The 14,911-nt window shown below is 40.9% G+C and overlaps 1 protein-coding gene across 1 annotated transcript in view; it reads right to left on the reverse strand.

The window, feature by feature from the left end:
• NALCN (sodium leak channel, non-selective) overlaps positions 1 to 14,911 on the reverse strand; it is a 1,068,865-nt gene that overhangs the window by 72,090 nt on the left and 981,864 nt on the right. The window contains exons 26-30 of the mRNA XM_040425261.1: positions 10,192 to 10,359; positions 8,893 to 8,997; positions 6,488 to 6,594; positions 5,369 to 5,489; positions 5,182 to 5,280 (exon numbers count right to left, since the gene is read on the reverse strand). Coding sequence (XP_040281195.1) covers positions 5,182 to 5,280; positions 5,369 to 5,489; positions 6,488 to 6,594; positions 8,893 to 8,997; positions 10,192 to 10,359 — 600 coding nt within the window. The remainder of the gene's footprint in view (positions 1 to 5,181; positions 5,281 to 5,368; positions 5,490 to 6,487; positions 6,595 to 8,892; positions 8,998 to 10,191; positions 10,360 to 14,911) is intronic.

Below are 14,911 nucleotides of genomic sequence, written 5' to 3' on the forward strand. Positions count from 1 at the left end.
CTTGACGCGGTGAGTGGCTTACTATGCTTTGGCCAAAATATAAACCAATGTCTCATCCAGCATGGAGGGCAGAGTGCTGGATGTAGTGTGCGATCACATTTGCATTTTCCGTTTGTATATGTATTTCGCCATAGTGATCTGCACCTGCAGCAGGTTGTGCTGACCCAATCCCTTATTTTTTTCTTTGTAGTATATATTGGAGGCGTGGCGATCTCCTTGGAGTCATTGCACACCTGACCAGTTAATCTGTCCTTGAGGCTGGTTTTAAAGTCAGTATAAAACTGAGTCTGCTTGTATAGAACCTACCATTAGCCATCTGGCTCCAGGAGAAGTATATGGTAGGTTCAGCATGCATGTTGGTACTTGCATCCCTGGATCCGATGAAAGCTGTAATGGCACCGGACGGGGTTACAAGCAAAGTGTACTTGGCTTGCATGCTGACCTGCATTCCCTGGATTTTATGTGGCTGTCATGGCCCATGAACAGGTAGGAACAAGAGTTAGGGACCACTCATGAGACAGCCTTGACGCGGTGAGTGGCTTACTATGCTTTGGCCAAAATATAAACCAATGTCTCATCCAGCATGGAGGGCAGAGTGCTGGATGTAGTGTGCGATCACATTTGCATTTTCCGTTTGTATATGTATTTCGCCATAGTGATCTGCACCTGCAGCAGGTTGTGCTGACCCAATCCCTTATTTTTTTCTTTGTAGTATATATTGGAGGCGTGGCGATCTCCTTGGAGTCATTGCACACCTGACCAGTTAATCTGTCCTTGAGGCTGGTTTTAAAGTCAGTATAAAACTGAGTCTGCTTGTATAGAACCTACCATTAGCCATCTGGCTCCAGGAGAAGTATATGGTAGGTTCAGCATGCATGTTGGTACTTGCATCCCTGGATCCGATGAAAGCTGTAATGGCACCGGACGGGGTTACAAGCAAAGTGTACTTGGCTTGCATGCTGACCTGCATTCCCTGGATTTTATGTGGCTGTCATGGCCCATGAACAGGTAGGAACAAGAGTTAGGGACCACTCATGAGACAGCCTTGACGCGGTGAGTGGCTTACTATGCTTTGGCCAAAATATAAACCAATGTCTCATCCAGCATGGAGGGCAGAGTGCTGGATGTAGTGTGCGATCACATTTGCATTTTCCGTTTGTATATGTATTTCGCCATAGTGATCTGCACCTGCAGCAGGTTGTGCTGACCCAATCCCTTATTTTTTTCTTTGTAGTATATATTGGAGGCGTGGCGATCTCCTTGGAGTCATTGCACACCTGACCAGTTAATCTGTCCTTGAGGCTGGTTTTAAAGTCAGTATAAAACTGAGTCTGCTTGTATAGAACCTACCATTAGCCATCTGGCTCCAGGAGAAGTATATGGTAGGTTCAGCATGCATGTTGGTACTTGCATCCCTGGATCCGATGAAAGCTGTAATGGCACCGGACGGGGTTACAAGCAAAGTGTACTTGGCTTGCATGCTGACCTGCATTCCCTGGATTTTATGTGGCTGTCATGGCCCATGAACAGGTAGGAACAAGAGTTAGGGACCACTCATGAGACAGCCTTGACGCGGTGAGTGGCTTACTATGCTTTGGCCAAAATATAAACCAATGTCTCATCCAGCATGGAGGGCAGAGTGCTGGATGTAGTGTGCGATCACATTTGCATTTTCCGTTTGTATATGTATTTCGCCATAGTGATCTGCACCTGCAGCAGGTTGTGCTGACCCAATCCCTTATTTTTTTCTTTGTAGTATATATTGGAGGCGTGGCGATCTCCTTGGAGTCATTGCACACCTGACCAGTTAATCTGTCCTTGAGGCTGGTTTTAAAGTCAGTATAAAACTGAGTCTGCTTGTATAGAACCTACCATTAGCCATCTGGCTCCAGGAGAAGTATATGGTAGGTTCAGCATGCATGTTGGTACTTGCATCCCTGGATCCGATGAAAGCTGTAATGGCACCGGACGGGGTTACAAGCAAAGTGTACTTGGCTTGCATGCTGACCTGCATTCCCTGGATTTTATGTGGCTGTCATGGCCCATGAACAGGTAGGAACAAGAGTTAGGGACCACTCATGAGACAGCCTTGACGCGGTGAGTGGCTTACTATGCTTTGGCCAAAATATAAACCAATGTCTCATCCAGCATGGAGGGCAGAGTGCTGGATGTAGTGTGCGATCACATTTGCATTTTCCGTTTGTATATGTATTTCGCCATAGTGATCTGCACCTGCAGCAGGTTGTGCTGACCCAATCCCTTATTTTTTTCTTTGTAGTATATATTGGAGGCGTGGCGATCTCCTTGGAGTCATTGCACACCTGACCAGTTAATCTGTCCTTGAGGCTGGTTTTAAAGTCAGTATAAAACTGAGTCTGCTTGTATAGAACCTACCATTAGCCATCTGGCTCCAGGAGAAGTATATGGTAGGTTCAGCATGCATGTTGGTACTTGCATCCCTGGATCCGATGAAAGCTGTAATGGCACCGGACGGGGTTACAAGCAAAGTGTACTTGGCTTGCATGCTGACCTGCATTCCCTGGATTTTATGTGGCTGTCATGGCCCATGAACAGGTAGGAACAAGAGTTAGGGACCACTCATGAGACAGCCTTGACGCGGTGAGTGGCTTACTATGCTTTGGCCAAAATATAAACCAATGTCTCATCCAGCATGGAGGGCAGAGTGCTGGATGTAGTGTGCGATCACATTTGCATTTTCCGTTTGTATATGTATTTCGCCATAGTGATCTGCACCTGCAGCAGGTTGTGCTGACCCAATCCCTTATTTTTTTCTTTGTAGTATATATTGGAGGCGTGGCGATCTCCTTGGAGTCATTGCACACCTGACCAGTTAATCTGTCCTTGAGGCTGGTTTTAAAGTCAGTATAAAACTGAGTCTGCTTGTATAGAACCTACCATTAGCCATCTGGCTCCAGGAGAAGTATATGGTAGGTTCAGCATGCATGTTGGTACTTGCATCCCTGGATCCGATGAAAGCTGTAATGGCACCGGACGGGGTTACAAGCAAAGTGTACTTGGCTTGCATGCTGACCTGCATTCCCTGGATTTTATGTGGCTGTCATGGCCCATGAACAGGTAGGAACAAGAGTTAGGGACCACTCATGAGACAGCCTTGACGCGGTGAGTGGCTTACTATGCTTTGGCCAAAATATAAACCAATGTCTCATCCAGCATGGAGGGCAGAGTGCTGGATGTAGTGTGCGATCACATTTGCATTTTCCGTTTGTATATGTATTTCGCCATAGTGATCTGCACCTGCAGCAGGTTGTGCTGACCCAATCCCTTATTTTTTTCTTTGTAGTATATATTGGAGGCGTGGCGATCTCCTTGGAGTCATTGCACACCTGACCAGTTAATCTGTCCTTGAGGCTGGTTTTAAAGTCAGTATAAAACTGAGTCTGCTTGTATAGAACCTACCATTAGCCATCTGGCTCCAGGAGAAGTATATGGTAGGTTCAGCATGCATGTTGGTACTTGCATCCCTGGATCCGATGAAAGCTGTAATGGCACCGGACGGGGTTACAAGCAAAGTGTACTTGGCTTGCATGCTGACCTGCATTCCCTGGATTTTATGTGGCTGTCATGGCCCATGAACAGGTAGGAACAAGAGTTAGGGACCACTCATGAGACAGCCTTGACGCGGTGAGTGGCTTACTATGCTTTGGCCAAAATATAAACCAATGTCTCATCCAGCATGGAGGGCAGAGTGCTGGATGTAGTGTGCGATCACATTTGCATTTTCCGTTTGTATATGTATTTCGCCATAGTGATCTGCACCTGCAGCAGGTTGTGCTGACCCAATCCCTTATTTTTTTCTTTGTAGTATATATTGGAGGCGTGGCGATCTCCTTGGAGTCATTGCACACCTGACCAGTTAATCTGTCCTTGAGGCTGGTTTTAAAGTCAGTATAAAACTGAGTCTGCTTGTATAGAACCTACCATTAGCCATCTGGCTCCAGGAGAAGTATATGGTAGGTTCAGCATGCATGTTGGTACTTGCATCCCTGGATCCGATGAAAGCTGTAATGGCACCGGACGGGGTTACAAGCAAAGTGTACTTGGCTTGCATGCTGACCTGCATTCCCTGGATTTTATGTGGCTGTCATGGCCCATGAACAGGTAGGAACAAGAGTTAGGGACCACTCATGAGACAGCCTTGACGCGGTGAGTGGCTTACTATGCTTTGGCCAAAATATAAACCAATGTCTCATCCAGCATGGAGGGCAGAGTGCTGGATGTAGTGTGCGATCACATTTGCATTTTCCGTTTGTATATGTATTTCGCCATAGTGATCTGCACCTGCAGCAGGTTGTGCTGACCCAATCCCTTATTTTTTTCTTTGTAGTATATATTGGAGGCGTGGCGATCTCCTTGGAGTCATTGCACACCTGACCAGTTAATCTGTCCTTGAGGCTGGTTTTAAAGTCAGTATAAAACTGAGTCTGCTTGTATAGAACCTACCATTAGCCATCTGGCTCCAGGAGAAGTATATGGTAGGTTCAGCATGCATGTTGGTACTTGCATCCCTGGATCCGATGAAAGCTGTAATGGCACCGGACGGGGTTACAAGCAAAGTGTACTTGGCTTGCATGCTGACCTGCATTCCCTGGATTTTATGTGGCTGTCATGGCCCATGAACAGGTAGGAACAAGAGTTAGGGACCACTCATGAGACAGCCTTGACGCGGTGAGTGGCTTACTATGCTTTGGCCAAAATATAAACCAATGTCTCATCCAGCATGGAGGGCAGAGTGCTGGATGTAGTGTGCGATCACATTTGCATTTTCCGTGATACACAACATGTCTCCAACAGAGATTTAGCTGTTTTTAGAGCCAAACAGCTAAATGTTTTGAGACGGAGCAGACTAATAATAATTTTTCAGTCAGGTAAATTCGTCCAATAAATTGAAAATGAACGATTTTCTTACAAAACTTGTTTTGTATGAAAATTTTAACGTGTAATAGGCCCTTTACACCATTATGTGATTTTGTGCTCACCCACTGTTTAGCGATTGTTTTTTGGCTCCTTTTTAACTTTAATTATTATTTTTTTAATATTGTATTTCTTGAACTCGCATGGTCTAGCACAGCCATTTCATTTGGTGTTTATGTTTTTCTTATAATGTATTTGAATTACATGTTTGGGTTGATGAAATCATACCTTGTTTTCATTGAAGTTGGCAATGACCACACCAACAAAAAGAGTAAGACCTATCATGCAGCCAAGGAATACAAACACATGAATGTATATTCCGTGTATCTGCAAAGAGAGGTAGGTTACAGCATGTTAATATATATAAAGCAACAATGAGCTATAAAACAGCGCTGTATAGTATATATAAACTTACTGGTCCAACGCGATGAATAATAACATCCCGCACTTCTACCCAGCCTTTTAAAGACAGCACTTCAAACAAAGCCAGCATAGCATTCCCAACATTGTCAAAATTGAAATTTCGAGGATTTGCCCTGTGAATGTTAAGCATTACTAAAAATTAAATAACATGGCAACTGCAAGATGTGAAAAAAATCAACATACATTATATGGGACTGAAAAAAACCCTATTAGAAACAGATAAATAAAGTAGCAAATAAAGCTTAATTCCAAATGGTGACCTACTTTTAGCAATTAAAGATTCCCTCCCTCATGGCAGATGAGGATAAGGACCAGGCATTTGGATTTCAGTTACCTGATCCTTTTGCTTTCTAGGTGATAAACCACTGTCAGAGGTACCGGTATATGGAAGCAGCTTTCTCCCTTTTCAAGACATGCATGCTTGGCTGAGTGAGCATGTACATGCAGGAGAGACAGCTTTTGGCTGACAACTATCTAATGTGTATGGCAGACTTACAGACAGGTCAGTTGATCATAATTAGCTATGTTCAGCTATAAATGACAGGTCCCTATTAGTGTATATAGAGAGACCTGTCAATGATACCGAGCCAGGTGGTGAAGGGTGATGCCCAATTGACACTCCTTTCTAAGCCCGGCTGTTTTCTGTAAAATGCTGCAATGCTTTCAACATACTGTAGCTGATTATGATGGCAAGACCAGTTAGTAAGCCATGTTGCATGTGGTTAGAACAGCATGATCTTGGTGACAGGCTCCCTTTAAGTAATGTCCTAATGTACTGTAAGCTGTTTGGCTGTAGTTGCTCAGATGGCCATTCAGATGTCCCACTGTTCCCCTCTGATTACATACAACAGGCTGCCATTTATAGCAGTCTGTAGTTTGTAAATGGAACCCAGGATACAGTATGTGGTGCATTAAGCTTTTCATGCATTTTTTTTTCTATGTACAGCAATCACACTTGTTTGGTTCAACTTGTGGGAAGCAGGGATGGATTAACCACTTTTATATCGGTGATGCAAGCGCAAGCAGGGGAGTAAAGAACAATACACTACTGAAATTAGCCTCTTCTACCCTTCTCCATTTTTATAACTACAAATATTTCTAGGTTACTTACCAAACTCGTGGAACCCAAAATCCTGGCTTCTTCTCTCCTGGTTTTAACTTCAGATTGAGATTTTTAGATACACTGACATTGATTCTAAATATGCCATGGCACTTTTCCTGAGAAGTAAAATAAATGCTATAAATTTACATTGCAAATTGCGGTGGAATACTTTTACCTAGGCATTTTCCAGGCAAAACAATGAACAACTCAACTAAACAGTGCCACAAGGCCTAGCTAAACCCCTCTCCATATTTCTAACAGGCGCAATATTCTAATTTTTCATTAGTAGGCCAATCTAGTAATAATGCTCTAATAATGTGAGTTAAAAAATCCTGTTCACATTTTTTTTACAGTTTGTACAGGGTTAGACACAGGCAGACAAGCATGATGACCCTCTCATCTGCTGAGAACAAAAGCTGCCACTCCCATTAGGAAATCAATGTTTAATTTATACATCATCGGCAATCACATGCCTAACTGACCATATTGATAACCTTTCTTCTGAAATGTTGCAGGTGATGTGCCCCTAGCCTTTTCCATTGCTGTGGTGAGCCAACCTTTTAAGTCCTGCTGCTGCTATGAACGGACTAAAGGATTTTATGCAACACCTAATGCACTGGTATAAATATAAACGTATTGGAATAGGCGGCTCTACCTGTATCCCAATGGATGGATTGGTGCTCACCTCTCGATAGCCCCAATACCGTGAATCATAAATAGCAGCAAAATATAAAGATGAGGGGCACTCTACACCTAGAAGTGCATGGACTTTGATAGATAAAAAATACACCTTTATTCAACGATATTGAAATGCCATATCATAGACCATAAGAATAAAAATATAAGTAAAAATAAAGATAAAAAATGAATATAAAAATAAACACACAATTTAAAACGACAGCAGCTGTCATGCAGTATGGACGGCGCAGGAGTGGGCAACCGTGATTACATATTGCAATAATTGATCGCATACAGCTAGGACCAATTATCCCGAAAAAGGGGGGCCGTCCATACTGCATGACAGCTGCTGTCATTTTAAATTGTGTATTTATTTTTATATTCATTTTTTATCTTTATTTTTACTTATATATTTTTATTCTTATCTTTTTTTCCACACATAGTGTTGTGTGTTTCTTCCAAACAACTCAACTTTGGTTTCATCTGTCCACAGAATATATTGCCAGTACTGCTGTGGAACATCCAGGTGCTCTTGTGCAAACTGTAAATGTGCAGCAATGTTTTTTTTGGACAGCAGTGGCTTCTTCTGTGGTATCCTCCCATTAAATCCATTCTTGTTTAGTGTTTTACGTATTGTAGATTCGCTAACAGGGATGTTAGCATATGCCAGAGACTTTTGTAAGTCTTTAGCTGACACTCTAGGATTCTTCTTCACCTCATTGCTCAGTCTGCGCTGTGCTCTTGCAGTCATCTTTACAGGATGGCCACTCCTAGGGAGAGTAGCAGCAGTGCTGAGCTTTCTCCATTTATAGACAATTTGTCTTACCGTGGACTGATGAACAGCAAGGCTTTTAGAGATATTTTTATAACCCTTTCCAGCTTTATGCAAGTCAACAATTCTTAATCGTAGGTCTTCTCAGAGCTCTTTTGTGCGAGGCATCTTTCACATCAGGCAATGCTTCTTGTGAAAAGCAAACCCAGAACTGGTGTGTGTGTTTTTTTAGGGCAGGGCAGCTGTAACCAACACCTCCAATCTCATTTCATTGATTGGACTCCAGTTGGCTGACACCTCACTCCAATTAGCTCTTGGAGATGTCATTAGCCTAGGGGTTCACATACTTTTTCCACCTGCACTGTGAATGTTTACATGGTGTGTTCAATAAAAAAATGGTAACATATAATTTTTTGTGTGTTATTAGTTTAAGCAGACTGTGATTGTCAATTGTTGTGACTTAGATGAAGATCAGATCACATTTTATGACCAATTTGTGCAGAAATCCATATCATTCCAAAGGGTTCACATACTTTTTCTTGCAACTGTATATTGTCTCATTTAATATTGCATATGGAAATTTTTGATAAAGAAAATAACTTTTGCAATACAAGCATTTCTTGCTTTGTGTTAGATGTGCTTCTTTCGACAGGGTGCATGGACTCCCCTCTATTTATATTCATAAGTGGTTCTGTACACGAACCAAATCATTCCCAGGTGCATTGAAAAGGCTGTTGTTGCAAGCTTCTGAATGCTATATGTTGCACCCAACAAGGGATGATTATGGTTTTACATACAGTTTTGTAACACATTTTATTCACTCATGCCTCAGCCACACCAAAAATAACTTTTCTGCAAGATGTAAACTTAGTCTAACTTTAATAACAAGCACCATACTGTAATTAAAAGAGTACATGTCATGATCTAAATATCACAAAACCAAAATATGCATGATATAACTTACTCGGATTTCAATAGTTGGGTCATTGCATTTTGCAAGCTTTCCTGCAAAAAGCTGGACGCCAAAGCTGGCAAATACTAGCATCAATGTTAGCAGAAGAATGGATACCTGAAAGGAAATAGGCATTACATGAAGAACACGGATAGCTTGAAATGACTTTCAGTACACATCATAAATTATTGTGAATTACAGTGTATATGCTTAAAGTGGTTCTCTGGGAGTTAAACAATGGTAGCCTATCCTTAGGAAAAGCCACCAGTCTTTCATCTGTGGATGTTCAAGCTTCAAGACCCATGATCAATGCAATGAAGGAGTTATAGGCCTTAGGGTATAAGGCTGGTGCTTTTTCCTATAGTGTGCAAGCACGGCCACCGCTGCTGGATTACAGTGTGGTCGTAACCATGGAAATAAGCAGTGTATAATGTGATGGAAAAATGGATCCAGCCAGCGAAAGAAGCAATATGGACAATAACAATATATCAGTAAATGCCTTCTATTAACTTTCTTTACATGATAAATGCCACTTGATGAAGTGAGACAACCCCTTTAAGAAAAGTAATAAGAGGAAGATACAAAAGCTATAAAGACACCTGACTTTTTATTCCTCCAAGCCACGGGGGTCAATGGTCTAATTAGTCTGTCAGTCTATAGCAACTGGCCATGATTTTAGTGAGATGGTTAATATCGTACTGCACTGCAAATTCTGCTTGTACAAGCCTAGATGCACATATTGGCCCAGATTTAATAATGTGTCTGCGCCAGAAATCTGTCTAAAAAGTGGTGCAATTTTGTACATCTACGGTTTCTACACTTTTACTGACTCGTTTGAAAAGGTTTGGGACTTAGCAGAAAGGAGAAGTGCTTTGTTGGAAAGGAACGGACCTAAGTTGCATGATTTTGCACCACATTTATCATCCATCCAGAGCCACTGTGAAAAATCAGGTGTAGGTCTAAACAGCCTATCTAAGCTTACGCTTTAGGATGAGTAAATCTGCGCAATCATGTTTTATACTGTAGGTGGTAGAGGGGAGAAGTAGAAGTTGGATACTTCAGTTACTAAAGAACCAACCACAGTACAGTCTATTATTTGGCAGTCATAACTCAAAGAAGAACAAGACATCTTGTTCTCTGTTGCCATTTAATGGACTACAAATATAATCGCAAATAGAATGTCCTTTAACAATAATATAAGCATCTTACGGCCATTTTAAGATGTTCCAAACCACTCTAGCTATTAACTCAATATGTGTATTCCTAAATTTTCTGATTAGAACCAAACCTCTATAAAAGCTTTGTACATACCAGAAATATTTCCTTGAAGCCACTGAATAGTTCACGCACAACTTTTCTCATCTGAGGGACTAGCTTGAATATACGGAGAGGTCTCAAACAACGTAATACCATTAAAAGTTGAGTCCCAGATTTAGCTGGAACATTGTACGGCATCCAACACAGGAAGATCAGGCTGACCTGAAAACCATATATATAGTGTTACTGCTGCAAAATAATAAAATTATACACTTCAAAAAAAGTGTTGTGTGTGTGTCAGGACAGATACTCTATGCACAGTAGAGACAGGAAGCGCCTGGATATATATATATATATATATATATATATATACACAGTGGATATAAAAGTCTACACACCCCTGTTAAAATGTCAGGTTTCTGTGCTGTAAAAAAATGAGACAAAGATAAATCATTTCAGAACTTTTTCCACCTTTAATGTGACCTATAAACTGTACCACTCAATTGAAAAACAAACTGAAATCTTTTAGGTGGAGGGAAGAAAAAAAGAAAAAATATAATAATGTGGTTGCATAAGTGTGCACACCCTCTTATAACTGGGGATGTAGCTGTGTTCAGAATTAAGCAATCATATTCAAAATCATGTTAAATAGGAGTGAGCATACACCTGCCATCATTTAAAGTTCCTCTGATTAACCCCAAATTAAAAAAGACGAGAAGAAAACTGGTCTGGGAGGCTACCAAGAGGCCTACAGCAACATTAAAGGAGCTGCAGGAATATCTGGCAAGTACTGGCTGTGTGGTACATGTGACAACAATCTCCTGTATTCTTCATATGTCTGGGCTATGGGGTAGAGTGGCAAGACGAAAGCCTTTTCTTACGAAGAAAAACATCCAAGCCAGGCTACATTTTGCAAAAACACATCTGAAGTCTCCCAAAAGCATGTGGGAAAAGGTGTTATGGTCTGATGAAACCAAGGTTGAACTTTTTGGCCATAATTCCAAAAGATATGTTTGCCGCAAAAATAACACTGCACATCACCAAAAGAACACCATACCCACAGTGAAGCATGGTGGTGGCAGCATCATGCTTTGGGGCTGTTTTTCTTCAGCTGAAACTGGGGCCTTAGTTAAGCTAGAGGGAATTATGAACAGTTCCAAATACTAGTCAATATTGGCACAAAACCTTCAGGGTTCTGCTAGAAAGCTGAACATGAAGAGAAACTTCATCTTTTAGCATGATAACGACCCAAAGCATACATCCAAATCAACAAAGGAATGGCTTCACCAGAAGAAGATTAAAGTTTTGGAATGGCCCAGCCAGAGCCCAGACCTGAATCCGATTGAAAACCTGTGGGGTGATCTGAAGAGGGCTGTGCACAGGATCTGACAGATTTGGAGTGTTTTTGCAAAGAAGAGTGGGCAAATCTTGCCAAGTCAAAATGTGCCATGCTGATAGACTCATACCCAAAAAGACTGAGTGCTGTAATAAAATTTAAAAGGTGCTTCAACAAAGTATTAGTTTAAGGGTGTGCACACTTATTCAACCATATTATTTTATTTTTATATTTTTTCTTCCCTCTACCTAAAAGATTTCAGTTTGTTTTTCAATTGAGTTGTACAGTTTATAGGTCACATTAAAAGGTGGAAAAAGTTCTGAAATGATTTACAGTCCTGATCAAAAGTTTAAGACCACTTGAAAAATGGCAAAAAAATCATATTTAGCATGGCTGGATCTTAACAAGGTTCCAAGTAGAGCTTCAACATGCAACAAGAAGCATTCAATTTAGCGAAAACAACAAATAAACTGAAGGACTAGGGATGAGCGAACCCGAACTGTATAGTTCGGGTTTGTACCAAATTTTGGGGTGTCCGTGACACGGACCCGAACCCGAACATTTTCGTAAAAGTCTGGGTTCGGGTTCGGTGTTCGGCGCTTTCTTGGCGCTTTTTGAAAGGCTGCAAACTACTTGCCCCAAGAGGCCATCACAGCCATGCCTACTATTGGAAATGGCTGTGATTGGCCAGTGCTGGAGTCACGTAGCGCCGCACGTCACTCTGCTATGATCAGTATAGGGAGAGGTTGCAGCTGCGACGTTAGGGCGAGATTAGGCAGATTAACTCCTCCAAAAGACTTCATTCTGTGATCGATCTGCAGCTGTGGATCATTGAAGTGCTATTATTGACTTGCTCACTTTTTTGAGGCTGCCCAGAGCGTTTTTAGATCACTTTTTTTCTGGGGTGATCGGCGGCCATTTTGTGACTTGTGGTGCGCCAGCACAAGCTATCACCAAGTGTATTTAACCATCGATAGTGTGGTTATTTTGTGCTATATCCTACATCAGCTGCAGGCTGAGCCTGTGTCACCGAAGTGTATTTAACCATCAACAGTCTGGTTATTTTTTGGCCATATACTACATCAGCTGCAGGCTGAGCCTGTGTCACCGAAGTGCATTTAACCATCAACAGTCTGATTATTTTTTGGCCATATACTACATCTGGTGCAGGCTGAGCCTGTGTCACCCAAGTGCATTTAACCATCAACAGTGTGGTTATTTTTTGGCCATATATTACATCAGGGGCAAGTTGAGCCTGTCACCCAGCGCCTAAAAAATAGACCTGACATTTCTATTCAACCAAATCTGTACTGTTTTAGCTGGTCAAGTTATTTGTAGTGACCGTAAAAGCACACTTTTTTTTCTGGGTTGAAAAACCATTCCCAAATTTGCCATTCTCAAAATAACTAGTTTCTGGTATTTGAGGCCTACTTGAAATCTATCCCAAAAAGAATATCTTACATTGAAGGTACTGATAGTGTCATTCAGAAAAACCTAAGACACACGCTAGCGTGCTGATAGAAATCTGATTCTGTGATTAAACCTATACCTGTCACACAGCGCAAAAAAAAACAGGCCTCACATCTCTATTTAACCAAATCTGTACTGATTTAGCTGGTCAAGTTATTTGTAGTGACCGTAAAAGCACACTTTTTTTTCTGGGTTGAAAAACCATTCCCAAATTTGCCATTCTCAAAATAACTAGTTTCTGGTATTTGAGGCCTACTTGAAATCTATCCCAAAAAGAATATCTTACATTGAAGCTAGTGATAGTGTCATTCAGAAAAACCTAAGACACACGCTAGCGTGCAGATAGAAGTCTGATTCTGTGATTAAACCTATACCTGTCACACAGCGCAAAAAAAACCAGGCCTCACATCTCTATTTAACCAAATCTGTACTGTTTTAGCTGGTCAAGTTATTTGTAGTGACCGTAAAAGCACACTTTTTTTTCTGGGTTGAAAAACCATTCCCAAATTTGCCATTCTCAAAATAACTAGTTTCTGGTATTTGAGGCCTACTTGAAATCTATCCCAAAAAGAATATCTTACATTAAGCTAGTGATAGTGTCATTCAGAAAAACCTAAGACACACGCTAGCGTGCAGATAGAAGTCTGATTCTGTGATTAAACCTATACCTGTCACACAGCGCAAAAAAAAACAGGCCTCACATCTCTATTTAACCAAATCTGTACTGTTTTAGCTGGTCAAGTTATTTGTAGTGACCGTAAAAGCACACTTTTTTTTCTGGGTTGAAAAACCATTCCCAAATTTGCCATTCTCAAAATAACTAGTTTCTGGTATTTGAGGCCTACTTGAAATCTATCCCAAAAAGAATATCTTACATTGAAGCTAGTGATAGTGTCATTCAGAAAAACCTAAGACACACGCTAGCGTGCTGATAGAAGTCTGATTCTGTGATTAAACCTATACCTGTCACACAGCGCAAAAAAAAACAGGCCTCACATCTCTATTTAACCAAATCTGTACTGTTTTAGCTGGTCAAGTTATTTGTAGTGACCGTAAAAGCACACTTTTTTTTCTGGGTTGAAAAACCATTGCCAAATTTGCCATTCTCAAAATAACTAGTTTCTGGTATTTGAGGCCTACTTGAAATCTATCCCAAAAAGAATATCTTACATTGAAGCTAGTGATAGTGTCATTCAGAAAAACCTAAGACACACGCTAGCGTGCTGATAGAAATCTGATTCTGTGATTAAACCTATACCTGTCACACAGCGCAAAAAAAAACAGGCCTCACATCTCTATTTAACCAAATCTGTACTGTTTTAGCTGGTCAAGTTATTTGTAGTGACCGTAAAAGCACACTTTTTTTTCTGGGTTGAAAAACCATTCCCAAATTTACCATTCTCAAAATAACTAGTTTCTGGTATTTGAGGCCTACTTGAAATCTATCCCAAAAAGAATATCTTACATTGAAGCTAGTAATAGTGTCATTCAGAAAAACCTAAGACACACGCTAGCGTGCAGATAGAAGTCTGATTCTGTGATTAAACCTATACCTGTCACACAGCGCAAAAAAAAACAGGCCTCACATCTCTATTTAACCAAATCTGTACTGTTTTAGCTGGTCAAGTTATTTGTAGTGACCGTAAAAGCACACTTTTTTTTCTGGGTTGAAAAACCATTCCCAAATTTGCCATTCTCAAAATAACTAGTTTCTGGTATTTGAGGCCTACTTGAAATCTATCCCAAAAAGAATATCTTACATTGAAGCTAGTGATAGTGTCATTCAGAAAAACCTAAGACACACGCTAGCGTGCAGATAGAAGTCTGATTCTGTGATTAAACCTATACCTGTCACACAGCGCAAAAAAAAAACAGGCCTCACATCTCTATTTAACCAAATCTGTACTGTTTTAGCTGGTCAAGTTATTTGTAGTGACCGTAAAAGCACACTTTTTTTTCTGGGTTGAA

The sequence above is a fragment of the Bufo bufo genome, chromosome 3 (genome assembly GCF_905171765.1).
Source record: "Bufo bufo chromosome 3, aBufBuf1.1, whole genome shotgun sequence".
Lineage (NCBI taxonomy): Eukaryota > Metazoa > Chordata > Amphibia > Anura > Bufonidae > Bufo > Bufo bufo.